The 27,755-nt window shown below is 43.5% G+C and overlaps 1 protein-coding gene across 3 annotated transcripts in view; it reads right to left on the bottom strand.

Annotated features, from left to right (window-relative positions):
- Nucleotides 1-105: 105 nt before the first annotated feature.
- Nucleotides 106-27,755, bottom strand: part of DTNBP1 (dystrobrevin binding protein 1) — a 109,885-nt gene continuing 82,235 nt past the window's right edge. For all 3 annotated transcript variants that reach the window (XM_053249997.1, XM_053249994.1, XM_053249996.1), the window contains exons 8-10: nt 15,686-15,841; nt 6,411-6,554; nt 106-2,558 (exon numbers count right to left, since the gene is read on the bottom strand). In XM_053249997.1, coding sequence (XP_053105972.1) covers nt 2,311-2,558; nt 6,411-6,554; nt 15,686-15,841 — 548 coding nt within the window. In that variant the 3' untranslated portion in view covers nt 106-2,310. The remainder of the gene's footprint in view (nt 2,559-6,410; nt 6,555-15,685; nt 15,842-27,755) is intronic.

Genomic DNA, 27,755 nt, shown 5'->3' with positions numbered 1-27,755 from the left:
TTAACAATAACATTACAGAGTCAAGTGTTTTCCAATGTGGTTGTCCAGTTTTTATGGCCTTGCTGTGTACTTTTTCCTTCTTGACAGTAAACTTCTGACTATGGCTTGCAGTTTGACATTTAATTTATTAGCGCTGCTCCGCTCTCTTTCCTTGTAAGGAAAGACTTCATGTTTATTGCCAGTTTGTTTACTTTTCAGGTTTGTAATACAAGGTTTAATAAAAAACAACACTTTTTGGACATTTTGTCTTTCTTCTGAGAGCAGTAGTGTAAATAGAATTAAATTAGCTAGTAGTTAAATAAGGACCATTTTAGTAGAAAGGTTGTAACTTATGTAGGAGGCAATCTTAGCTTTCATTTTCTAGAACTACATTTCCCCATCAGAAGAGATAAAAATTCTTAAATCACCTCATTGGATTAGCTGCAGACATGCCTTGTGTGAACAGACACACTTGTCTATGTGTGTGTGTGTGGAGATCATATTTAACTTTTCCCCTCCATCTGCCATATCCCACACTATTTGTAGGTCCCCTAACCCTCAAGTTTGCCTTTTCAAAGTGTACTGGGGGCTACAGTGTTGCCACCCAGGCAGAGTTATGAATGGTTGGAAACAAGCACAATTCCCCCTTTCTCCCTGCCTTCAAGCTCTTTGTTGCAGGTACTCCAATTAGTACATGCTTAATAGCAGGAAGCTATTCTATTTGTATTCTTCAGAGGTCAGTTAAGGGGTGGAAATTAAGGCTGCCTACAGCTGAGAATAGTTTGGTCACAAGTAAAACCTGCAAAAAATATTGTGTTTCCTGAACCCTAATGCCTGCATCCAAAACACTATAAGCTGCTAAATGCTCAAGTAGGCCAATTCCTCCACTCCCACCATGTGCTGTTTGATACCCTTAACATTCTATGGCTCTTGGAGACTCTTGACTCTCCTCGTTTTTTTTCCTTTGACAACCTAGCGAGTATGTAGAAACCAGTAGTGTATGTTTAGGTGCCCCATTTTGCTTTCAATTTGGTGCTCAACCCTCTGAACACACACACCAGCCCCCTCACTCTTAATAGTCTAGGCACCCATCTGGACAATCAGAAGAAAGAGTATTGAAGCACCACTGTACTAGCAGAAAATAATGCCAAAAATTAGTCTTAAATCTAATATACAGTCATCCCTTGCCAACTGTGGTTTTGAGTATCCACAACTGGGAAATTGTGACCGGTTTTGCCAACCGTGACCCGAGTATCTGCAGTTTGGTGAGTTTTTGGTACTTTGGGGGGCATTTGGAGTGATTTCTGGGGGTCCCCCCCTCGCCTCTTGCTGACTATTGGTGATTTAAAGGGATTCTGGGTGATTTTTGGCAATTTCCCGCTGTATGCTTCAGTCCTTTTATAACCACAATTCCCCTAATGTGGTATCAAATGCTTTTTCAATTACCCGTCAACCGCCAATTTGCCAACAGTGAGGTTTTCCCAAAATAGAACCTTTGTGGTTGGCAAGGGATGACTGTAGTTCTTAGTGTTTTGGTATTAATTTGTGACCAAGATGCTGAGGAATTGTGTATTGCTCTTCAAATTGTAACCACCACCAAAGCTTAGGAAATGTTCTTGGCTCCCCTGTCCCTTTCAAGTGAAGCTTGAAAAAAAGCAACAAACAATACAGCAACTCAAAACAACTGGTAAGCTTGAACAAAAAACAACAACCCTAAAGCAGCAATTTAACAACATTGATAATTATAGAATTCTAAAATATGTAAGACACAGTAAATTAATTTCCCCACAATAGTGCTTTCTGCATATTTTCATGTGTGTGTAAAACATTACTTAAGTAAGTGAGCTTAACCCTGTGTAAGAGTTTGATGCAATCCCTCTTTTAACCAACTGCCATTTGGATTTCTTTTTCCTGAACTCAAAGAATGTCAGAACACTGGAGGCAATTATTCTGATGTTGGATTCCAAGTATAAGCAGCAGAGATTTTATCAGCCACAGCAATCAAGACAGGCACATCGTAACAAAGAACAAATATGGCTCCAGTTTTTGTATGTTCCTACCGAGGGTTTAAACAAACCCCTTTCATAAATTGTTCAATGGACAACCCTCTATATACATGGTGTTTAACTCTTCAAAATCCAATACTTTATTGCTACATGGTGTGCTTCAAGACATTTATAAAAGTATTTCATATGACTGTCAGACTCAAATGTTGTATATGCTAATCTTTTTCATGATAGATCATCATAGTAACACAGGCAAGCTCATTCAATCATCTCTTTGCTCAGTCACTCCCAAGGTCTTAATTCCTATAGAGCACTGTGATAAGACTCAGATGGTTTGTGAATCACTCTCATCACTAACATCAGAGGGGCCCTTCAGTTCTGTGTTGGCAGCAACAAGGGCAGTGTCCACTTGCACATCTTCCTCATCTGACTGGATCACAGGTGACTCTCCTTCACTGGCGTCCTGGCGGGCAGAATCAGTCCAGGCTGATGTGGAGGACAATTTCTCTCTTAATTCTGACTGAGTGGGAACCTGAAGACTTATTTCATTCTGCCATGTGCTGGAATCTGGCCCTTCAAAATAATGAGGGGGAAAAGGTTACTACAAAACCTCTGTGGTGGTTTCTCAGCCAATGCTTTCTAGGTTGATAATGGATTTGTTACCAATAAAACCCCCACAACTCTACTGGATCCCATTTACTGGCAAATTAGCTGACTAACATTCTCATGTTCCATGTGCAAGTTAAAAGAAAGCAATAAAATATTTAAGGACATGCGCCAAGCATGGTTTTAAGGGGTGAATACAAAACAAGGAATTAGAAGGAATAGTGTACACTATTTTAATGCTTGCACATCTAACTCCCAAGTCTCTGCAAGTAGTTCCAAATAAATATTGACAGCAAGCTGAAATTGAGGTTTATATGCTCTGGCAAAGAAGCAAAACCATTTAATTGAGACCAACCAGAAAAAGCCATAGTGAAAATCCTAGGTTTTGAGAAAATTTCATTGCTTCTCTATGAAAACTAACTGAGGCCTCCAGGTTTCTGTAAAATGAAAACCAGGGTCACTTGTGAATTACCATTCAGTTCAAAGATAGGAGAATGGTATGCCTTGAAGACCCTCGCCTCTGATTTAAGGAAGCAGGGCTTACCCAAGACCATGAGCAGTACAAGAGCCCTCAATTTAAAAAGTAAATACAGAGAAACAGAAATGATAGGACAGTCTCAGAGGCTTTAATCAACACATATCCCATTTCTCAGCCCATGCCAGCCAGAAAATAATGTGGGCAGAGTAGTCCCTCTATAGGAACCATTGTTGGATTCTTCAGCAGGCAAAGACTCACTAATTAAAACAAGGTTATTACCAAATACGTTTGCAAAACTGCTTAGTTGGCATTTGTTATCTTCTTTTGAGGACCCTGCTGATTGTTTTAGACAAACAAAGGTGAGAAGGAATACAGCATACAAGGTTAGGCTCTACAAAGCAAGATGAGAGCTACAGACCTGAAGACCAGCTGTAAGGCAGAATTGGTTTGGAAAAAAAGCAATTTCCCTTTCCTCAGCTATCGGGCCCTGCTTTCCAAGCTAAAAAGGAGACATCTCCCAAGCCAAACCTCAACAAGTACTACAGATTCTCAGATAGCAAAGGCCTTAAAGCTGGAGACAGATCTGTTGATCCACAAAACATTGAAAATCTTTACTCTAGGAATTTAAAGCTTCCTAGTAATGATTTCAAGGAGTGGAAACCTTTAATTCCTGGACATTATTTATTCATTCAGTTTATATACCATCCTTCCTAAAGTGGCTCAGGGTGGTTTACATTAAAATCACACACATATAAATATAAATTTTAAATAAATAAATACACACACACACACACACTTACACTTAAACCAGATTAAAATTAAAACTAGATATCATTAAAAGCCAGGCTAAAAAGATGGTTCTTTAAAGCGCTCTTGAAGGTCTCCAAGAACGATAATCCTTTTCTATCCACAGGGACACATTCCACAACCCAGGGGCGACATCTGAGAAGGCCTGATCCCAGATCACCAGCAGATGAACCAGTGGCATGTGCAGACAGACCCCTCCTGGTTATCTTAATGAGCAGTGCGGATTTTATAGAGAACGGCACTCTCTCAGGTAACCAGAACCTAAGCCATTCAGGGCTTTAAAATTAACAACCAGCACTTTGTACCTTGCCCAGAAACATCAGCAGCCAGTGCAACTGCTTAAGAACAAGCATAATGTGGTCTCTCCGGGATAACTCCAAGACCAATCACTGCCACATTTTGAACTAACTGAAGTTTCCAAATGATCCTGTTCTTTCTGGGGGAGTGTGACCTTGTCCAGAACATAATCTTGCAGATTATGACCCCCAACAATGAGTACCTGCTCCTTGCTTGGATTCATCTTCAGTTTATTATCCCCCATCCACCCCTGAAAGCAGGCATTTAAGGGGCTAATGCTATTTCCTGTTATTTTTTTAGAACATTTTATATCGCCCCATACAAAAATGTCCCTGAGTGATGACAAAGAGAAATAGATTTGGGTGTCATCAGCATATTGATAACACCCAGCACCAAATCCCCCGATGACCTCACCCAGTGGTTTCATGTTCATGTTAAAAAGAATGGTGGTGGCAGGCTCTATACCAGGGCTGCACAACTTCAGCCGCCTGCCAATGTTGGACTACAACACCCATCATCCCTGACTACTGGCCACTGGCTGGAGATAATGAGAGTTGTAGTCCAAAAACAGCTGCAGGACCAAAATTTTGCAGCCCTGCTCTACCTGTTAGCCTTTTATCATAACCAAAGAGAATGCACTTTCCATTTTGTCTGAAGTTTACAGCTGAATCTCACTCATGTGCATTTTGACATTTCATTTACTTAATATATGCATACTAGCCTCAGTAAGTGTGATATTCAGGAACAGAAGTCACACAATAGGCCACACTGACACAGAGATTATGGGTTTCACTCTACGACAGTTATCCCACTCAGACGTTTTGAAGGAAACCCCGCTCACGGTCACAGCTCCAAAAGTGGATAGGAAATCCCGCCCAGGAGCTGTCACTCACCACTTCCTCCCAAGAGCTCACGGTTACAGAGCGTGAGCTCTTTCTTGGCAGGAGGAAAGCACTGTGAGGAGGAAAGCACTCCGACTGTGATGGCTGGCACTTCCGTGAGCAGCAGCCGGGGGCGATCCAGGTTACGCTCATGGAAGGGCCAGACATCACAGTTACGGAGCTTCCCCCTCCACATGAAACAGCTCTGTAACCAGGAGCACCTGGGAGGAGTGACAGCTCCAGGGTGAGACTTCCTCCCCATGTTTGCAGCTGTAAGCGTGAGTGCTGCAAAAGTGAGTAATGTCTGAAGAAGGCTAGTAATAATTTGGAGTCTCACTTGGACTATCTATGAATATAATTGAATAAAACCACGTTGGGATACTTTTACGAAAGGTGGTATATAAATCTAACAAATACTAAATAAATCTAACACATCTGTATGAAAAGGTGTAAAATGAATACATAATGAGACAACACACATTTTAAGCTTTCACATATACATTGATGGATTCAAACTGGTTGTAAATCACCCCAAAAAGATTACAGAAATCCTATTAGAGTCTTACAGTAGAAATTCAGCTGAAAAATTAGTTCAATCATGTATGACCTAAGTGTAAAACTAAGAGCAAGAAAAGCTACTAAACATTAACAGTTTAAGTCAGTTTCTCACAGCTAGCTGAAATATATGCAAACTTACTAGTATCACAATTAAATGCTGTAATTCAGATACCTGTCTTTTAGTAATGAGAAAGAATACAAGGAATATGTGCAATGCTCCTGCTGAATCACAGGTTAATATGTTAACTAATACCAGTTCTATTAAAACAATTCATATCCAGCATACAGGCAGATAAAATCAGTGGTTTACATCTCTTTTTCTAAATTTCAGTATAGGATATGTATGTTTTAAAATATAAGCTACTTAAAATGATACCTGAGCTTAATATAAGCAAAGCCAACACAATCAATTAAAACTTCCATGGCCCTCTACCTATGTGGTTGAATGCTGCTTTCTGGGTAAAAGAAAAAACCTTGGGGGAAACAACAACTTTTGAGGTCAAGCATCTTAAGTCATATATTTTTATATTTATTACTATGGGCCTACTGGACTCCCACATTAACTTCCAGGAGAGTCCATAATGCAGTTTGCAATATTCATTTAGAAAAGAGAACACACACACACACACACACACACACACACACACACACACACACCAAAATGGGAACAGATTTAGCTCAAACTTTTTTCTTGGCAACAAGATCTATTTACCCGACCAGAATGCATTAATAATCAATAGTGCTTCTAATTTTTGACCAGTGTAATTAGTACAAGAATCCAAAAGGCTCTTTTTCTACCTATCATTGGAGATGGCATTGTGCTGTCCTCTCCTCCTGAATTAAGGAAGACATCTAAGGCTTCTTGGTCAGACATATCCACGAGATCCATTTGTTCCAACATGTCCACATTCACTTCCATAGAAGACATGCTTCCTATTGGCTCTGCAATCAGAAAACAGTAAATAAGTAAACTGACAATCCAGGGCAAAGGTTTTCCATTTTAACCATGTATACTGTACACATTCTAAACAGCAGCCATGGCTGCTAAACCAGTTATACAAAACGAGTGTACTGAAATATAGCATTGTGTGTTTGGTGAACAGGCAGAATGATGCCTTACAAAAACCTAGCATTTATTTTTATCAGCATTGGCTGACATGTGGTGCAGCCTACTACCTTCATAAGCATCTGCTGCAGGGCTCTTGTGGACCTATAAAATAAGCTTCAATGCTATCTGGAGGCAACTATTCCAGAAGCAGCATCTCCATAGGTTTCCCCATTTGGGAAATAGTGTCCACAACTGCTGCCTCAGGGCAGCATCAGAGCTTCCTTTGAAGTCCGCAAGAGCCCCACAGTGGATTCTTATGAAGGCAGTGGGCTGCACATCACGTGCACATCCAGGGTCACGGTAACCAAGAGTTTGCATCGGAATTTGTGTGTGTTAATTTCATAAAATAGAGCTATAACAGACAACATCAGATTTATATCCAGCTCCGTAATACCACCACCTCCACCCCCGGGTGAAATTCTTCTATCAACATGAGAGATAAGTGAATTGTAATTGTGCAATTACAAGAAACTAACAAATCCTCAGCTGAAGTAGTAATCCACAAAGCTATACTACCATAGCTGAAGAGATAGCGGAATCATTCCAAAACGGACCAAGGGACTAAACAGAACCCAGCAGGTTTTGCCAAAGTCCCAAATTAGGAACATAGGAAGCTGCCTTCTACTAAGTTGTTCCATCTCGCTCAGTATTGTCTACACAGACTGGCAGCAGCTTCTCCAGGGTCGCAGGCAGGAGTCTCTCTCAGCCCTATCTTAGAGATGCCAGGGAGGGAACTGGAACCTTCTGTATGCAAGCATGCAGGTGCTCTTCCCAGAGCAGACCCATTCCCTAGGGCGAGTATCTTAAAATGCTCACACATGTAGTCTCTTATTCAAATGCAAACCAGGGCAGACCCTGCTTAGCAAAGGGGACAATTCATGCTTGCTACCACAAAACCATATCTCCTCCTTGCAATCATTGCAGAAGGCCTCTAACAATGCAGCTATGCTAATAGCCTTGTTCAGGCATTATTTGCATACAGCATCCTGAGAGTGTGCTCGCAAACCTTGCTCCTCCAAAGATGTTCTCAGGGGCCGATTGACCCTTTTGCTGCCTGTAGGCAAGCAAGGAATTTGGCGCCCCAAGCCCCAAAGCCAATTCTGTCCCCAACTCTCCATGGCAAGCAAAGAAAATATGTAGTAATTGCGACCTTTCCTTCAGCACCTACAATCGCACTCCTTAGGGTTGCTGCTAATGCTGCTGGAGCACTCCATCTTCACTCGTTCGGCAGCTCAGGATCACTCCGTCCCGGCAATTGGTGGCAGCAGTGGCAGGACCATGTTCACTCACCCTCCCTCCACAGGGCTGAGCATTTGCTCTCGCTGGCCCCCTCCTTGAATGACACACACGCACTGCCAGCCAAGGAAGGCAGCCAAGCACAGTTCTGGCAGGCAGTGTGGGGCTGGAGCTTGTCCTACCCCCGCTCCCACTGCTGCACTGCACCAACTACAAGCTGCCCCCACTTCCTTTGCTCACACAGTTCAGCGGGACTGGCGAGGAAGGCAGCCTGTTCTGGGGTTGCTGCTAGTCATTGCGCAAGCCAGACGGCGACGGGGGAGAGGTCCCAGGCTCCTCCCCAACCCCGTCATTCTAGCCGAGCCCAGCTTACCACTCTCTTCTCAGACTGTGAGAAGGGGGACCACTCGTTCTCTGGGTAGCCGTTTGTGCCAGCTTTTTGCCATTTTCATTCCTAGGAGGACCAGGAGGCTCTCTCTGTGCGGTGCCCCCGGGCTTCCCTCAAATTGCATGGCAGCGGCAGCAGCAACGCTTCCCTCATGGAGCTGCTGCTGCTGCTGCCCTCTCCCCCACCCCATCTGCGGGTCAGCACACAGCCCATGCTCTGCTCTGCAATGGAGAAGAGGGAACAGGGAAGGACTCCCAAGTCACTCACTCTCCGAGTGAGATCAACAGGTTACTCACCTGTAACTTTGGTTCTTCTAGTGGTCATCTGTACTTCTACGCAAATGGGCTATGTGCCTGCACAGAGACCTCATCAGAACTGAACAAGCTCAATTCTCCTGCTTTGGGCGGGAACCCCGCCCCCAGCCACTATATGCAGCTGTGCCACTCCTCATCCCCTCAGTCATGGAGTCCAGCTTAAGTGAACCCCACAGGGAGGACGGGAGGGCGTGTACAAGTACAGATGACCACTAGGAGAACCAAAGTTACAGGTTGTTCTTCGACGTGGTCTCTATCTTCTATACAAATGGGCGCATAACAAGCTAGCACCCAAGGAGGAGGGAAGAACAGAAGCAAATATAATCTGCCAGAATTTTTATTTCAGAAACAAGTACATCAAATGAAAATGGATTGCAGAACACTCCTGCCAAACACAGCATCAATCCATGCCCTGATATCAATTGCATAATGATGGATAAAGGAATGGGGTGAAGCCAAAGTAGCTGATTGACATATAGTGTCCAACGGGACCACCTGATCCAAGGCCACAGAGGTCGACACGGACCTAACAGAGTGTGCCTTAACTGTTACAGGCAATTGCTTATGACCCAACTGATAACAAAGTTTAATTGTGGACACTATCCACCTAGACATGGATTGAGCCAAGACTTGGAGACATTTACGTGGCCCATTGTACAGAACGAATAAGGAAGGAGATTTTCTCCACTCAGCAGACCTCTGAATGTAGAAGGACAATGCCCTTCAAAAGTCTAAATGGTGTAACTCCTTTCCGCATCCGATGAAGGATTTGGAAAAAACACAGGCAAAGTGAGCGGGAACGGACGGTGAAACATAAACATCACTTTGGGCAGGAACTTGACATCTGTCCTGAGTACGACCTTGTCCTTATGGAACTGAAGGTACGGTTGGTCAGCCCTCAGGGCCCTTAACTCACTCACCCTCCTGGCGGAGGTAATGGCCACCAAAAAGGCTACCTTCCAGGTCAGAAGATGGGGATCTATCTAAGCCAAAGGCTCAAATTGCAGTTGTAGTAGACCAGCCAATACTACTGACAGGTCCCAAGCCAGTGACATAACCGGGTTGTCTGGGAACATGTGCATTAAACCTTTCAGAAAACTTTTTACCACCGGATCTTTAAACCATGAAGTCTGGTCAGAGGGGGAACATGCCACAACGGCAGCCAAATACACCTTAAGGGATGAAAGCTTTAAACCAGATTCCTTAAGGGACATTAGGTAGTTACATACATCTTGCACAGATGGATTAAATGCATCAAACCCACGTATGGAAGTGAAACGAGCCCACTTGTGCTCATATGACTTCTGTGTGGACTGCTTTCTAGCAGCAACCAAAGCTTCCTTAAATCTCAATGGGAAGTCAGCAGGACCCTTCACGCCGTCAGATGGAGAGCACCTGTCCATGTTCCTGAGACAGCAGGTCCGACAGGGCAGGTAGGCATTTCCAATCCATTGCCAAGCGCATCAGGGTCAGAAACTGAGGCCTCCTGGGCCACCATGGGGCTATCAGGATTGCCCAGGCCTAACCCATCCTCCGTTTGCGCAGCACCCTCAGAGTGAGGGGAAACAGGGGGAACACATACAGAAGAGGGCCCATCCAAGACCGGATGAAGGTATCGCCCAGAGAACCCTCACCCTCTCCTCCCCTGGAGCAGTAACGGGCACATCGTGTATTGTCCCGGGATGCAAATATCCAGAGTTAAGACCTCCAAGTTACAAATATTTCCCTCAGAACACCTTGATGCAATGCCCACTCGTGGGAGACCACCATCATTCTGCTCAGAGTGTCCACCTGAACATCCAGGGAACCCTGTATGTGAACCACCTGAGGCGTTATCTAAACATGTGCCACACACAAATGCCAAAGGTCCAGAAACAGAAACAGAAGGCTCCACAATGACTGTCGATTGACAAAGGCTTTCGCCGTTGTATTGTCGGTTTGTATGGTCACTGCATGACCCCCGATCATGGGTAAGAAGCCTTTGAGAGCACTGAGAATGACCAGCAGCTCCAAATAATTGATGTGCCGAGTCCTCTCTTTGGTGGAACAGTGTCCACTCAGATGAAGCCCGTCCAGGTGTGCCCCCCAACCGAGCTCCGATGCATCTGTCGTGACCACCCACCGGGCCTGAAAGGGAATACTGACACTCAAATGCCACATGCATTTGAAGACGAGCCTTAGGTAGTATGTATGTACTAGATGCCATGTGACCCTACAGGCGCAAAATGGGATGCATAGTTTGTGGGCCACCAGCTAGAAAAATGGCTGCTAGTCTCTGGAGAGAAACTATGCGACCCATCGGGAGGAAGACCTTTTCCAAGGTCATGTCGAATATCATTCTAATGACCTGAATTCAACGGGGGCGGGGGGGGGGCGGTTCCAACTGAGATTTTTTGAAGCTTATTTGAAACCCAGCTCCTGCAGGATATCTACCACAATTTCGAGAGCATCCAGAACCACACTCCTGGTGCTTGCCACGATCAGCCAATAGTCTAAATACGGCAGCACCTGCAAACCGTGCTCCCGCAGAAACGCCACCACCAGGGCCAGACATTTCGTAAAGACCCTCGGTGTGGTCATGAGGCTGAATGGCAAGGCCTTGAACTCATAAGGGACCCCACCCCCACAATCTGAAACCGCAGGAAGCGTCGATGCTGAGGGAATATCAAAACAGGACAGTACGCATCTTTTAAGTCCAGAGAAACCATCCACATGTTCTTTTCCAGGATGATCACAATGGCCAGTACTGAGAGCATTCGGAACCTTTTGTAGACCAAATGTTTGTTCAGGGCCCTGAGGTCTAGTATAGGGTACTGGCCTCTGGCTGGTTTTGGCACAAGAAAGTACTGGGAATAGAACCTGGGGCTGTCGGGATTGGCAACTTTCTCGAACGCATCCTTTTCCAGGAGAGCAGTGACCTCCTGGTCCAACTCTGGGGTGCAAGGAGTCACTACGACCCCAGACATCAGCTGTGGTCCGCAAAACTCGAGAGCATAGCCCAAACATATAACTGAAAGGCCTCATTGGTCCATAGTCACTTTGTCCCAGCTCTCTGAGAATGAGGCCAGGTGAGTCTTGAAGCACCCCGAGTCATTGCTTCATTTGGAAGGTACTTGGGCGCTGTTTCTGAAAGGCTTGCTTACCGGGCTGGTTGCCCGACCTGTATCGTGCCTGGGGCTTGTTGGCCCAAAAGGAACGTTCTGAAGGTGACTGTTGCCTCGAAGGAGCCTTCTGTGATTGATAAGGCAACCACTTAGCATTCTTCTGTGGCTTGGCAGCCGGGGAGGCACAGGACATGGAATGCGCCATGCTCCTCAACTTCTGGACTTTCTGGAGCATGTAATCAGTCTGTTCAGAAAACAGACTAGAGCCCTCAAGGGGCAAGTCCTCAACCCTTGAGCGGGCCTCATAATGCAGCCTTCAATGAACGCAGCCACGCATGTCATCTGAGAACCATGGATGTGGCCATAACCTTAGCTGCACATTCCACCGAATGCCAGGCTGAATAAAGTTCTTGTTTGGCCTCCTGTATGGCTTCACGGGCAAATGATTTTGCCGGATCCCTCTTGTCCTATGGGAGAAGGTCCAGAAAGGGACTCACCTTCTCCCACAAAAAATGATTATATTGGGCATTATAGGCCTGATAATTGGCCACCCTAAAATGTAGGGCTGAGGCAGAATAAAGTCGCCTCCCGAAAGAGGTCAACTTTCTGCCCTCTTTGTCACTCGGTGCCAACTGGCTGTGACCCCTAGTCCATTGTAGAGATGCCTCCATGATCGAATTCGGGGTGGGGTGGTTCTTCAAAAAGGATGCATCATCATGCAATTGCACCCTATAGAAAGTCTCTAGACGCCTGTTAGGCTGGGAAAGCATCATCGGTTTCTTCCAGTGACCCCGGATGACTTTTAACAAAGCCAGGTTCAGGGGCAACAAGGCCGGTATCTTGGCCTAGGAATCAATGAGGCTGAATAACGGGTCCAGCTCTCCCTTCTGTTGGTTACCCATGTTCATGCCCAGGGCTGAAGCCATTCGCATCACATATGCTGTGTACAGTTTGAGGTACTCTGACGGGGGACCAGCTTTGAGTCCGACTGAATGTCGAGCAGGGACGATCCCAGAGAAACGACCTCAAGAGTCCTGAGAGCTAGCATCACTCTCATCTTCGGGCTCCAGCACAGCCAAAGAGTCCTGTGCCACGGGCGTCGAACCCAAAGGGTAGCCTGGCTTGCTACCCTGATTTGACCCGGAAAGTCCCATCGGAGGTGCTTGTAAGGGCAAGGCAGTCGGAGGTATCACTGGAACCGAAGGGGGCAGTTCGTGATGCTCTGCATGGTCCCTCAGGGAGCGCTGCAGTTAGCGGGAACACGACCTCCCTTCCAAATGGGAGGGGGGCTCTCTCCAATCCCCCATCATCCAATTTTTCCCATATGTGGGATCCTCTGAGCAGCGGGACCCATAGCAGGAACAAGCATAGTCGGAATAGTCAGACCAGTAGTCCATTTGGTACCGATCATACAATCCAGAGTCCTGGCGCTACACGCTGTAAGAAGGATCAACTGCACTCAAGGGGGAGCAATATTCCGTCTCTCGGTATCAATCCTGATAAGAATGTTCATGACGGTTCCAGGATCAGTCCTGTCTGTAAGCTGAGGAGCATTCTTCAGATCCCCAAAAGGTACCATTGTCTCTAAGGGGAATGCGTTCTTGTTGGCCCCAAGGGGATGACAGTCGCCTAGGCAGCCACAAAGTGTCTTTTGCAGACCTGGCTGGAGAATATGACTCCTCCATCGAAGCATATCCCAGTTCCTCTGTCGCCACCGAAAGTTCTCTACTAGTTCTCTACAGAAAAGCTAGGCCTCATTGACACCCACGACCTTCGCATGGTATGATCCGAAGCCACTTTAGTCTTTTTGGCCACAGGGCCTCCGATGCAGGGAACCTCTTCTGCCTCCTTCTTCTTGGGTATAGGAGGGAGGTGATGACCCACCAGCAAGTCTCAATGTAATTTCAGTTTCTTCTTTTTCAACTTCGATACCGATCACGAGGGATCCAGGGAGGACTTAGGTACCGTAGGTGCCAGACGCTGGGGAAGATCTTCCAGGTACGTGGACTCACTCATAGTTGTCGACAGTTGAGTGGCAGAAGACGCCAATACCGGTATTGAGGCCGGGTTTTCCGTCTCCGCAGGAGAAGACACTGCATGCTCCAACTGGACTGATGAAGCCATCTTTACGGACCACTTCAGCGACAAGGCTTCCAAAGAACAGAGAGCCAGGTCCCACAGGGTTGCACGCAGACAAGAAGCCCTATTTCTGTGAGCCTGCTTTGTGAACTTCTGACAATGAAGACAGATCTTGACAATGTGGGATTGAAGCTCCAGGGGGGAGGGGTGCAAAAAGAAAACACAAACAACGAAAAATGCTACTAGGCGGGAAAATAAATAAAGAATTAAAAAGAAATCAAAGAAGCAGGGAGAAAAAACAACAAGGGGATAGCTGGGTCCTACTCGTTGTCAAGCTGCAGACTCCACAATGTTCACTGAAGCACAAACGAAGAAAGACAGAGAGAGTGAGGAGTGGCGCAGCCACATATAGCAGCTGGGGGTGGGGTTCCCGTTCAAAGCAGGATAATTGAGCTTGTTAGATTCCGACAAAGTCTCTGCGCAGGCGCATAGCCCATTTGTGAAGAAGATAGAGTCGAAGAACTTGAAGAAATAACAGCACCGGTGCTGTGCCCCCACCCTACCCTTCAGGCAGCTGCCTGCTGCTTGACGCCTTAATAAAATAGGATCATAGTTCCTTCCCTGGCCGCGGCAGCAGGCAGCAGCAGCCAGCTGCTGCAGAAGCCCTCTGCTGGCTGCCAGCCCAACAACAACAACAACAACAACATCTCAGCCTGCTGGCTGCTGCTACCACCATCCCTATCCCTCCACAGAGTGACTAGAGTTGAGACAAAAACATATATTTCAAAAAATGCCCCGGGGCCATTTTTGCCTCCATAGGCAGCTGACTCCACTGCCTCTTCTGTAATCTGCCTATGGGTGCACTCAGAAGTGAAGACACATCCTGCTGCATTGTCCAGTTACAGCATTTGTCTGCACAAACCCCGGCATTCTGGTCATGGGAAGAAGTGGTCTATGAGCACAGCACTTGTCTCTGTCAACAAATGCTGTAGCTGTAGACAGTGGGTGAACTGGACATTTGAGTATATCCAAGCAAGGGTGTGGCTTAAAAGCAAGGGTGTGGCTCTTGGGGACACTGTACATGACTACAGCATCTCCAGTGTTGACAACACCTGAACAGGGCTAACGCTACTGCTGATTTTAGTAAATTTGTCACTGAAACCAAGACACTTGGATTTTTAAAGTCCAACAGCAATCAAATGGAAAAGTCCTAAATTAAATACTTCAGAATATAATTCAAAAATTTCAAACTTTTCTGCAGTTTCAACACCTACACAGTATATTTTATTTTATTTTATTTTATTTTACACATTTGTATACTGCCCAAAACGCAAGTCTCTTGGGACTGGGTTGCATTTTCCTCTTTCTTACCCTCTCCATTTGAACAGTAAATGAAAATGGCAGGAACAGAGTTCATTTGTTGCAAGCAACAAATGTATGAGCATACACCCACCCATCTCCAGGTGTCATTCTTTTCTTTTAAAGAACTGATTCAGTGTTAATTGTTTGTTTTTTCATAGCTGCTGCACTTCCTCATCCACTGCTATGCTACTCTAGCAGTCTGGATAGCCTAGCCCTGTGCCTGGGAAGTGGAACATATTATGCAATTACATTGTTAAAGCTAAACAGGGTTCAGTGCTCATTGCTTGGTGGGAGAATGGCTGGGCATGTAGGCCACTTTGAACTTCACAAAGGAAGAGCAGGATACAAATGAAATGAATACATTACAATGAAATATTGCCACATCCAGCTAGAGAAACAGCAACTGTGCACACCTGCTCTTGTGATGCAGCTGGAGAGAGTTCTTTACTCCAAGAATTAAATGGGGAGATTTTTGTACTTGCCTCGTCTTTCAGCTATTTGCAGATAACCTGTGGAAAGGTATTGCTCCATGTCCTGCTGGAAGGCTTCCTCAAAGAACTTCTGCCGCTCCTTTAGTTTGAGCTGCTGGGTGTGCTCCATCTCCAACACCTTCTGTGCATGCTCAGCATCTAGTTCAGCTGTACACAGGAAAGAGGCATGATTGTCTTCAGCCAGAGAGATTTTCATTTCCATGCTTTCAGAAGCATTTACATCCTAAGTATCCCAGGCCCTTCCCAATAAAGGAACCCTTGACAAAGTTAATGAAAAATCACTACCAGGCTAATATCACAAAGCAAAGAATCAGTTGACAACAGTAACCTTTTAAAAGGCAATTTCCAGACCAATGATTCTGTCCTATGAAGCAGAACTATTAAGGAACAGATGCTAGGAATTGGATCCTACTAACCTTTCATGCTGTAGCACTCTGTGGCAGGGACTTCCTTCCATGCTGCATTTTTGAAAGGGGTCCTGAGTTTAAACATGTATATCCCAAGAGTCTTCAAGAAGAACTCAAGGAGGCTCACAAAACAGTCAGAATCCTCCCCTCACTGGGCATGTTGCCAGACTGGGAAAGGGCATATGTGCTACCATTCACATGTGATGCAGTGCACAGCTTTTTCTGACTACTGAAGTGTGTTGAGGTCATTTAACATTTAACTTTCTCTCTCTCTCACCCAGCAACAGTTCCCAGGCATTAACAGTTAAGAACATAAGACCAGCTCTGCTAGATCAGGCCCAAAGCCCATCTAGTCCAGCATCCTGTTTCGCACAGTGGCCCACCAGATGCTGCTGGAAGCCACAGGCAGGAGTTGAGGGCATGCCCTCTCTCCTGCTGTTACTTCTCCACAACTGGTACTCAGAGGCATCCTGCTATTGAGGCTGGAGTTGGCCTGTAGCCCTCCGACTAGTAGTCAATGATAGACCTCTCCTCCATGAAGTTAATAAGAGTTAAATAGCTTAGGGGCAAGTTTTAATTTAAAAGGCAACCAATGTTGAATTATACCAAAGGAAGTTAAAATGAATACAACAGTTTTGGTTAGAAACCAATTCAAAAAACATAATTAATTAATGTGACAGAAATAAATTATTATAATTAATAATTTTCCCAGCTTTGTTGGTTGGAAAACACTACAGATAAGTTGTCTTCCCTACTATATCAATGAAAGTTGTTATGAGAGCAAGGCTAGAAAGGTATTTCCAAGGCCTAGGTGCCAGCATCACCATTTCTAAGCACCAGAGTAACTGGGCATCTGGGATTTGTTCAGTTGTGCCCCAGAGCAAGAATCTGGTAAACTGCCGTCAACAGCTGCTGGCATCAGGGAGGACAAAAGAAAGTCTGAGGCTAAAGAGCAGGGCTGAAGAAAAGCCACACAAGAATGAGCATAATCCTGACATTAAGCCCCAAGACCGGACAGTTTTTGCTACTCCCCAAGGGCTGCCTAGTAAAGCCCACTGGCAACTGGGTTGAGCTGTTGATTCAGGGAATTGGTCTCATACAAACAGAACTGCTCCACGGCCAGTTACAGTGCACTCCTGACTACGTGAACACTCCTGGGCGGTACAGCAACCTAAAGCTGCAGAGGCTGGTTGGACCTTAGAAGACCACTGTGTAGCCAACAGGGGGAGGACGATGATTAGCCAGGAAATGCAATTTATGCCTTTTGCTCAAAGCACAAGCTGCCTTCTTACCGGTTTTGGATTGTGCCGTCGAGTCAGTGTCAACTCCTGGCGACCACAGAGCCCTGTGGTTTGTCTTTGGTAGAATACAGGAGGGGGTTACCATTGCCATCTCCTGCGCAGTGTGAGATGATGCCTTTCAGCACCTTCCTATATCGCTGCTGCCCAATACAGGTGTTTCCCACATTCTGGGAAACATACCAGCAGGGATTCGAACCAACAGCCTCCTGCTCTCTAGGCAAGTTGCTTCCCCGCTGTGCCACTGCCTTCTTATTAGGGTTTGTTAAAACATGTTACATAGCTGTGCACCTTTCCTTACTTACTGGTTATCTATATATGTAGTATAAGAAAATAATGAAAGTAAATGTTCAAAATAGTGTTGCACACATGAACAAGCAATATCCCGAGGTTTTCATATATCTAGAAGGGCAAGATGGCGACTTATTTAAAAAAGTTGCACATTCCCAGAAAATCTATAAAATCTATAAAAGAACATGTGGTTTTTAAAATATAAAACACATACAAATTATTTATTGAATTAAAATTAGTTATCAAGTGGTAAATGTAGGCAATGCTCAATTCTGGCCTTTTAACACAGGAAACTCAATTAGCATGTGTGTTTTACAACCTTTGCTAGACAGAAAAAGAACAGGACAAATTGAAGTGTTCCAATTGCTGCTGCCATGGCACTACTCTCGAAGACATTGCCCCCTGGATAAACATGAAGAAGCTGTTCAATCCCCCAGAACTCACTCTGGAAAAAGCAGAGTAACTAGACATTGCTTGGGTGTGCAGACAGATTGTGACGGAGGATGCTATGCTTAAACTAGGGGAGACCTAATTTGTGCAATTTATCGCAGAAGTAGGACTTTCTCAACAATAATGCAAAGACAAAAATAAGCCTTAAACTTTTGACAGATCGCCTCTTGTTGCCACAATCCAGCGATACCAACTACTCCTTTTAAACTTTCAAGGCAGCAGGATTGGCTGTACCTCCTGCCCAGATCCTCTAGCAGTCTCCTTTCTACCTTTCTCCCAATCTGCCCTAGTAACAACCAGGACTCTAGTTATATTGGGCAGCAGCGATATAGGAAGATGCTGAAAGACATAATGCCATCCTGCACAGGAGATGGCAATGGTAAACCCCTCCTGTTTTCTACCAAAAACCCACTCTGTGGCTCTGTGGGTGCCAGGAGTCAGCTGACTCGATGGCACAACTTTACCTTTATAAGAGCGAAGGAAAGTGACCACAGGGTGGAAGAATAAAGTGGGAGATGCAGTGTTTCCTCTTTCTCTCCCTCAGAAAGTTTAAGAGGAATAAGCAGCACTTCTATGGTAGGCAATTAAGGATTATTATGGCACAGTTTCAATCAGGTCATATTGTGCTGAAATGCTGAGTAGTTCCTTTGAAACTACTGTACTCCTGCATTTGGGTTACTTGGAAAGTGGATGCACTGTTTTACTCTGTTGATTTCATGAGGGTTCAGTTTTGGCAGCTGAAAAGGTGTATTTATCATCTGGTGAAGAATAGCTAGTGACCTCATGCCTTCAACACTGCCTAGTGACTGTAAGCTTTAGGCAGTTCTCTCTGTTGAAACATAATATCTTCTTCAGACAACAACCTGGACTCATTAATTCCCTCACGGTCAGTGTTGCTTCATTGCAATCTGGCAATCTTATTCATTACACAGTCACACACTTTATTTCCTCTTCCACTACATCTAAGAAAACTTTCATACTTAAAAATCTGAATCCTTCTGGAATTATTTCATAAACGTAGTTGCTCCTCTTATTTCTCTGAACAATTGACTCCATATATAGTTGCCCTTCTCTCTGATAGAGAGAATAGCAACTTCTCTTCATCAGACACAATAATCTTTGTCAGGCTGAACTGGGGATACTGGAAAGTCCTCCAAAATAATTAGCTCCAGGTTTTGCATGTTTTATTAGTGATACATATATAAAAGTGCTTCACATTAATTATCCACACACACAGATTATAGAACTCAATGTTGGTACTTCCCTAATGACAAAAGTTAATGTGCATGCGCGCGCGCACACACACACACACACACACACACACCAAGGATCAATACCAGTTTGAGTAAACAGTAAAATGAATTTACCTGTTTAAAACCTTAAGTCATTTTACTGGTCAAGAATACAGTCTAGAGCTGGATGACCCCAGACAGAAACAGCAGCTCTCTCCCAAGATAAAAACATAATATGCTGAACACTCAAACATTTATAGCAGTCCTGTTTCCCAAAGGCTATACACACAATGAATATGAATGTAATCACCAATTTAATCTAAAGTTACTCATTAAATTGCTTTTCAAAACAGTTTCCCCATGAAATTAGCTGCAATAGCAAAATAGCAAGCACCGTTTCCTGACAGCAATCCATATATCTGTGAAAGTAGCATCCTGTAACATTACAGCTCACTTATTTTTGTTTCATGACAGTATAAAGGGGGGCGGGGAGAGACAAGGTTCCAAATACTAAACATATCAGTGCCATGGGAACTTTTAAAATACTACCATACATTCCCTTTTACTTACCTATATCAGTAATTTCAAACACATTGTGAGGTTGCTGCAGATCACTAGAATTATTAACACAAAGTGCACACCAACAGCCTTTACATTTCAAGCACACACCTTGAAAAAGCAGCTGGGGGAAATCCAATGTTCTAAACAAAGTACCGGAAATACTACCACATAGTCAAACGGAAATCATTTTATTTAGAGAACTAAAGACACCAGGACAATTCTTGTAGAAGTGCAGATCTTTAAAAAACAAACAAATAAAAAAACAACCTAGTGCATAATATTCAATACATTATTCTTCTTTATAACTTCAAAAGCATGGACAATTTTATTGAGGGTACTTGATACATACTAGCAGACCAATAATATAGTGCTATATTTAAATCATAGACATTTCCATGAATTCTTCTCCACATTTGCAGGATAGGGACAAAAAACACACCTATCTTTAGCGTCTGTGTTAAGGATGCAGCTGGCATACAAATATGTTTCAGCAGCTGTTATCTGTCCCCTACAATCTCACAGATATTTGTACTGTAAATATAGAATGACAAAAGATATTCTGTAATACTAAACTGCAATTCCTAGACTTCCTTCCACCAAATTAGAGATATCTTCCTACCTTATCAACTTTACCTTATCAACCGAGGGTACTTGCAGACAAAGGGCTTTTTTGTGCTTACGTCCATGGCTTATTGAACTGAACTGCATGCAGAGGAGAAACAGAGCTTCTACTCCAAGAAGTTCTCATGTGTTTCTTTTTTATACTCATGATGCTATTTTCTACACTTGATTGTGTGTACCTCCCCCTTCCCACCAAGACTGTCTTAAAAAAAATAAAAATCTGTTCTCACATATTTCTAATTATCAAACTTTGGCAAAATATACCCCAATATAACAGGGCTGGAAAAAACAAAAGGGGGGGCAGTATCTTAAAACAGAGCAAAAACAGAAAAAACCAGATACTGCTCTACAAATGGTGTAATGTAACCAGTATATATCATATCTTAATATAACTTCTTTCAATCTATTAAACCATGTTGCAATGCATTACAAAGTTTGTAGTAAACTAACAGGAGTATCAGTACATAAACAAACATTGCAGCCTTAAGTGGGTTAAGAAAATTATAGACCACAGGTTATTATACTTTAAATTCACTATTTTATCTAGCACAGATGATCATGATTATTTCTACTATTTCTTTTAAAAAAATTTTTATTTTATTTTATTTTATTTCTATACCGCCCTTCCAAAAATGGCTCAGTGTGGTTTACATTAAAACAAAACTAAAATCAATTATCTATTAAAATCAAAAACTGTAAACACAACACAAAAATATTATTAAAACAATTAAAACAGTTTGTAAAACCCTGGAAGGCCAGGCCAAACAGATGGGTCTTAAGGGCTCTCCTGAAGGTCAATAATGAACTCAGATTACGGATTTCTGACAGGAGTGCATACCACAGCCCAGGAACAGCTACAGAGAAGGCCTGCCTCTGAGTCGCCACTAGATGTGTTGGTGGTAACTGAAGGCAGACTTTCTCAGATGACCTTAACATGTGGTGGGGATCACCCAGAAGAAGGCGCTCTCTAAGATTTAGACCTGTATTAATAGTTTTTGACTGTAATTGAAGAAGTTACATGAAACAGAGTATTAGTGCTACCTGTTTCGCAGTCATTAGAACTTGTAGCTATTCTCGTCATTCATCAGCTCTTGCAGTCATAAGAATGCACAGCCATTTTTATCAACTATCAGCTCTGCAGTCATTTCAAGTGGTATTCAATTTTGTGTATCCAGCAAATTGTATATAGCATAATCTTTGGACATTTATATTTATCTCTCAAGAGACTTACAAAACAAGATTAAGACCTATTACTGCACATTTGTTAGTTTACTACAAACTTTGTAATGCATTGCAGCATGGTTTAATAGACTGAAAGAAGTTATATTAAAATATGATATATACTGGTTACATTACACCATTTGTACAGCAATATCTGTTTTTTTGCGGGATTTGTACAGCAATATCTGTTTTTTTGTGGGGGGGGTTGCTCAGAATATCTCCCAACTCTTCTGCTGATGCTCCTGTGGACCAGAACAACAAAGTGGACAAAGAAACAACATTTAACATAGTTTTAAGTGTCTCCTGGTTCCCTGGTCATTGTTGCTTACCCTTAATCACTTCCTGAAATCAAATCCAGACATGCCCCTTAATAACCTGGTTGCAATCCTATGGACATTTTCCAGGAGAAAAACCCCACTGAATATGGTGGGAATTACATACATTGTATTGTTGTTATTTTCTCCTTGTTACCCTGTAAATGTTTGTTGCATTACTACTCCTGTGCTTAAAAAAAAAAAAATTATGGGGGGTGGGAGATACAATATAGTACAAGATCACAACAGTGCAAAAACAATTTTCTAGGCCAGTGCTGTCAAACTCCTGGCCCACAAGCCGCATCCAGCCCGCAAAGCTCAATTTTCCGGCCCCTGAGGAGTGGCTAGGACACTGAGCATAAGCCTCAGCCTCTGTGTTTCTTCCCCCCAACTGCCACACACTGAAGCAGTGGCATTCCTCCCCACTTGTTGTGTTGGCTGGTTCCTTGCTTTCTCCCCCCATTGCCCACATCAGTATTTCCCTCCTCCCTTTCCCCACAGTGTTCTGATGGGTCAGAGGAGTAGATACACCAGCCCCTTAAGCTACCTAGCTTTGGCTCCTTCTGGCTAAGCTCCTCCAGCAGCCAGTCTGCTGTGACTGGAAAGGAAGAGAGGCTCAGGAAGGAAGGCTCAGTGGAACAAATCAATATAGAACACTCCATTCTAGAAGCTCCAGAAAGGGTCTGGGGATGGTGTGTTGGTGTGTGTGTGTGTGCATGCATACATGCCTCACATATTTCTAAGCCTCAGATGTGCACTCTCTCCCCCTCCCTTTCTTTCTGCCTCTCTCTTTCCACTTCTCCCCCCACTGCCTTCCTTCCACATGTCTTTCTCCCTCCTTCAGTGAATATGAGTGAGTGGAGGGCAAAGGAGGGAGAGAAAGAATCACTGAGTGTTAAAAATCTGTCGAGAACAATAACAGTTAACAAAATGATTATATTCACAATTTCTTTTTAAAAATAGGCGGGGAGGCAACCTTTCCTTGAGCATATTCTGGTGTAAAAAGCAGTGCATTCATCTGATTTAAGTGTTAGGGCAAGGAAGGGAGGAAGAAAATGAGAGAAAGAGGGAGGAGGAGGAGGAGGAGGAAGCCGCCAAGGAGGCCTTCTGCGGTGTGAGGCTATGTAAGTAAGTAATAAGTTTAGTGTTGTGACCACAGGTCATAACATAGAACAACATAAAAGAGGAAATACAACATACCAAGAAGTTACATCTGTTAGGCTGAGCTAAAACCAATGCTACATTTTAGATCATATACATTTTTTTCTGAGTTTAAAAGCAAGCATAGCAAAAGTAGCAACTTGACAGCTGACATGTGGAATCACATCCACAAGAAGGAAATCACTAAAAAATACCTAAACATATTTGCTTCTTGACAAAATTGGATGGAATTTGCAGGGATATTAAGGGCAATATACTACCTACATTTCAAAGAGATAGGTTTGGGGGTTTCTGTACAGGTATCACTTGAGATTTGAGATTTCTCTTATAACCTTTTTGTTCAATGTTAGAATTTGACAAAAGTTGCATGAATATTAGGACCTTGCGAAGGGGATGATGCAGATAAATATAGGGATTTCTATGCAAACTTTTAACATTTGGGGGGCTCATCACCCTATAACTTTTCATTTCTTCACAGAATTGAATGAAATTTGCATGCAAGATAGAACCTGCTCAGACCATTATGCCTGCCCCTCAAGTCTCATAAATTGCTCCAGTGGTTTCATGCAGACACACTTTAAAATTTTGAGACTTGACATATTGCCACTTAAACTGTCAATTTGTGGTTGGAACAGCCAGGATGGGAACAATATTTTATTTTAATTTTTTTTAAAAAAACCTGTCTGAATTGATGGAGAGCCCTGTTTCTTTCCCCAAAATTCATACTTCTCCTATCCTTCCCTTCTTGGGAAGAAGTCCCATTATTAGCAATGAGGCTCACATCTAAGTAAATATAAAAAGGAGTGGGCTTTTTATTTTTAAGTAGTAGGTAAGGACCATCACTGACTAGGCAAAAATATTTTATGCAGATTACACTTATAGGAGAGTTCAAGAAATTGTGTGTGTGTGTGTGTGTGTGTGTGTGTGTGTGTGTGTGTGTGTGTGTGTGATACAATTCTTTAAATTAATGTGCTTGCAAAAGGGAAGTAAATGAACAGTTTGAAATTTGTAGGGTTTTATTAAATGATGACCATATATAGCAAATTTAAATCATAATAAACTTGAATCTGAGAAAGATCTTCTGCTTTTCCTGAGCATGGTGTCACTTTGGAATCATTGGTCAGATTATTGAGCATTAAAAATATGTTGAGAACAGTTAAAATATGATATTATATTCAAAATTATTCATTTTTAAAAACCTTTCCCCAAGTACATTCCAATGTAAAAAGTAAGTACATTCAGCAAATTTCAGTGCCAGGATTGTGTATGCAAAATTTGGTGTCTGAAGGTCATCGGGAAATATGACTATTTTGCACAAATTCTTTAATAAATATGATAAGAAGAATGAGGAGCAGAAGAGCACATTGGCAATAAAATTGGCCTTAATTAAAAATCTAAAGGTCAAAAAACCTACCAGTTTAAGACCAGAGGTAAAGGCTATCTCAATCTGGCTCATGCTCCACAAAGCCAGAAATTGAAACCTAAGGTTGGTGCCAGAGGCGCTCTTACGCCTGGACTTCAGAGGCTAAAGTCCAGAGCCTCCACACCCCCTGCCCCCCCCCTCTTTAGTCAGTCCTGGGGTGTGTGGTTTGTGCCCTCAAAAACCTACATGTTAAAACATTATGCTTAACTTGCAGTGGGGGAGGGGAGGGGGGCTCCAAAGGCCTTTAGGTCCAGGCACATGAAACCGTGAGTGCTAGACCTGTGATTAACGAGGTCCTCCTGTAGTCATGCCCCCTGGGGCAACAGAGAACAAGTCTCTGCCCTCTTCCATGCAACAACACTTCATATATTTGAAGAGTGTTTTCCCTTTTCCAGGCTAAGCAGACCCAATTCCTTCATGCTTTCCCCATAGGACCTGTTTTCAATAGCCCCACCCATCTTTGTTGCCCTCCCCTGAAACCAGTCCAATTTGTCCACATCATTATAAAGCACAGCACCCAGAACTGGACACAGTACTCCAGCTGAGGTCTGACTAGTATAGAATAAAATGGAATTATTTCTGGTCATTTTGAAACTATATGTCTAGTTATGCGACCTAAAATCTCCCCCCCTCCCCCCAGTTAAAGTACACTCCTGACTCTTGTTTAGCTCGTGATCGGATGCAATTCCAATATACTCGTAACATTTACTACTTCCAAACCATGTATCTCCCATCCTATACTTACGAAAAAGAAGTGGGGGGGGCAGGGACCATCCAACAAATGCAAAAGGCAAAACTTGCATTTTTCTCTGTTAAACTTCAATTTGTTTGTTTCAATCCAATTTTATCATTCAAAATATTTATATACCACTTTTCACCAAAAGTTCACAAAACAGTTTACTGCTTTGTGAAGGAACAAGATGGTTTCCTGTACCAGAGGGCCTCACAATCTAAACAGAAACATAACAAAGATGACTCTAGCAATGGTCACAAGACGGGCCAGTTGGCAGGGTGAATAGGGACAGTTGTTCTTCCTCTGCTAAATATGAGAGCCACCACTTCTCAGAGTTGCCTCTTTGACCATTTAGCACGGGTTTTCTATTCTATCAACATAATTATGAAATTGTAGGTGTTGACTATCACTTTCCATTTGTCATCCACAGGTTTGGAGATTCCCTCCACACCTTCAAATAAAAATTAATAAAGCTAATAAAAATATTGAAGACACTGAAGACTGGGCCCAGGACAAAGCCCTCTAGTTTGATGATGATCCATTGATGAGTACTCCAAGGGCAGTTTGCCAATCAGTGGTGAATTCACCTGATATTATCACCTATCCTTCATTTCACCAGCTTGCTAATCAATATATAATGGTAATTTTGTTAAATTAGACAAGATAAATTACACATCCATAGCATTTCCACAATCCACTAAACCCAATAACAAAAATGTTGTTTAGTCTGGCAACATCTGTTCTCGACAAATCCATGCTGGCTCCTATGACTCACTGCATTGTTATCAAGATACTGTTTTATCATCTGCTCTAGTGTCTTCTCTGTTACTGAAGAAGTCAGACTGATCAATTTCTAGTACCCTGGATCCTTCTCTTTCCCCATTTTTGAAGATGGGAACAACATTAGCTCAACTCCAGTATATGCCAGAAATGATAGACAGATGTTCTGAGAATACATCAGATACCCCAGAATGCAATTCATTTGGCCCTGAAGACTCAAACTCATATAAGGTAGACATGTGTTTCCTGATCAACTCCTACATGATCTTGAATCCTAACCCATCACCACACACGCTGCTTTTGTGAGGTTGTACACAGTTCTCCTTTAGAGAAGAGACTGCAGCAAAACAGAAATTGAGTAGATCCACCTCCTCCTTGTCACTGTTGACATTTCATCACATTGAGTAGCCAACTGCTTCCTTCCTCTACACTGTGGTGCGGGTTGGGGGTGGCTTTAGTGAGGTGGGGTAAGGCCATCACCTCAAGCAGCAAGTATGCATAGGGCAGTAAGTGAGTACCTTGCCCGCCCCAACACAAGCAACACCCTACTTGCCTGCTGCCGGCTTACTATTGTCCCCCTTGCCCCTCTTGAGATGCACTCTGCCTATCCACGGCCAATTGTACGCAGTACTCGAAGTGTGGTTGCACCATAGTTTGCATAAGGGCATTATAATGTTAGCTGTTTTATTTTCAATCCCGTCCCTAATGAGCCCTAGCATGGAATTGGCCTTTTTCACAACCGCCGCACATTGAGTCGACACTTTCAATGAGCTGTCCACCACGACCCCAAGATCCCTCTCCTGGTCCGTCACCGACAGCTCAGATCCCATCAGCATATACTTGAAGTTGGGGGGTTTCATCCCAATGTGCATCACTTTACACTTGCTAACATTGAACCTCATTTGCCATTTTATCTCCCACTCCCCCAGTTTGGAGAGATCCTTTTGGAGCTGATCACAATCCGTTTGGGATTTCACTACCCGGAAGAGTTTGGTATCATCTGCAAATTTGGCCACCTAGCTGCTTACCCCTGCTTCTAGATCATTTATGAATAAATTAAAAAGCACTGGTCCCAGTACAGATCCCTGGGGGACCCCACTTCTTACTTCCCTCCATTGTGAAAACTCTCCATTTATACCTATCCTCTGTTTCCTGTCTTTCAACCAGTTAGCAATCCACACATGTACTTGTCCCTTTATCCCATGACAGCTAAGTTTCCTCAGGAGTCTTTGATGAGGAACTTTGTCAAAAGCTTTTTGGAAGTCCAGGTAGACTATGTCAACTGGATCACCTTGATCCACACACTTGTTGACACCCTCAAAGAACTCCAAAAGGTTGGTGAGGCAAGATTTACCTTTGCAGAAGCCATGCTGGCTCAACCCCAGCAGGGCCTGTTCTTCTAGGTGCTTTACAATTTTATCCTTGAGGATGCTTTCCATCAATTTGCCTGGAACCGACGTTAGGCTAACTGGCCTGTAATTTCCCGGATCGCCCTTGGATCCCTTTTTGAAAATTGGTGTTACATTTGCAACTCTCCAGTCCTCTGGTACAGAGCCCGATTTCAGGGAT

This window comes from Hemicordylus capensis, chromosome 4 (assembly GCF_027244095.1).
Source record: "Hemicordylus capensis ecotype Gifberg chromosome 4, rHemCap1.1.pri, whole genome shotgun sequence".
In the NCBI taxonomy this organism is placed as follows: Eukaryota; Metazoa; Chordata; class Lepidosauria; order Squamata; family Cordylidae; genus Hemicordylus; species Hemicordylus capensis.
This window is presented reverse-complemented; position numbering and strand designations above follow the sequence as displayed.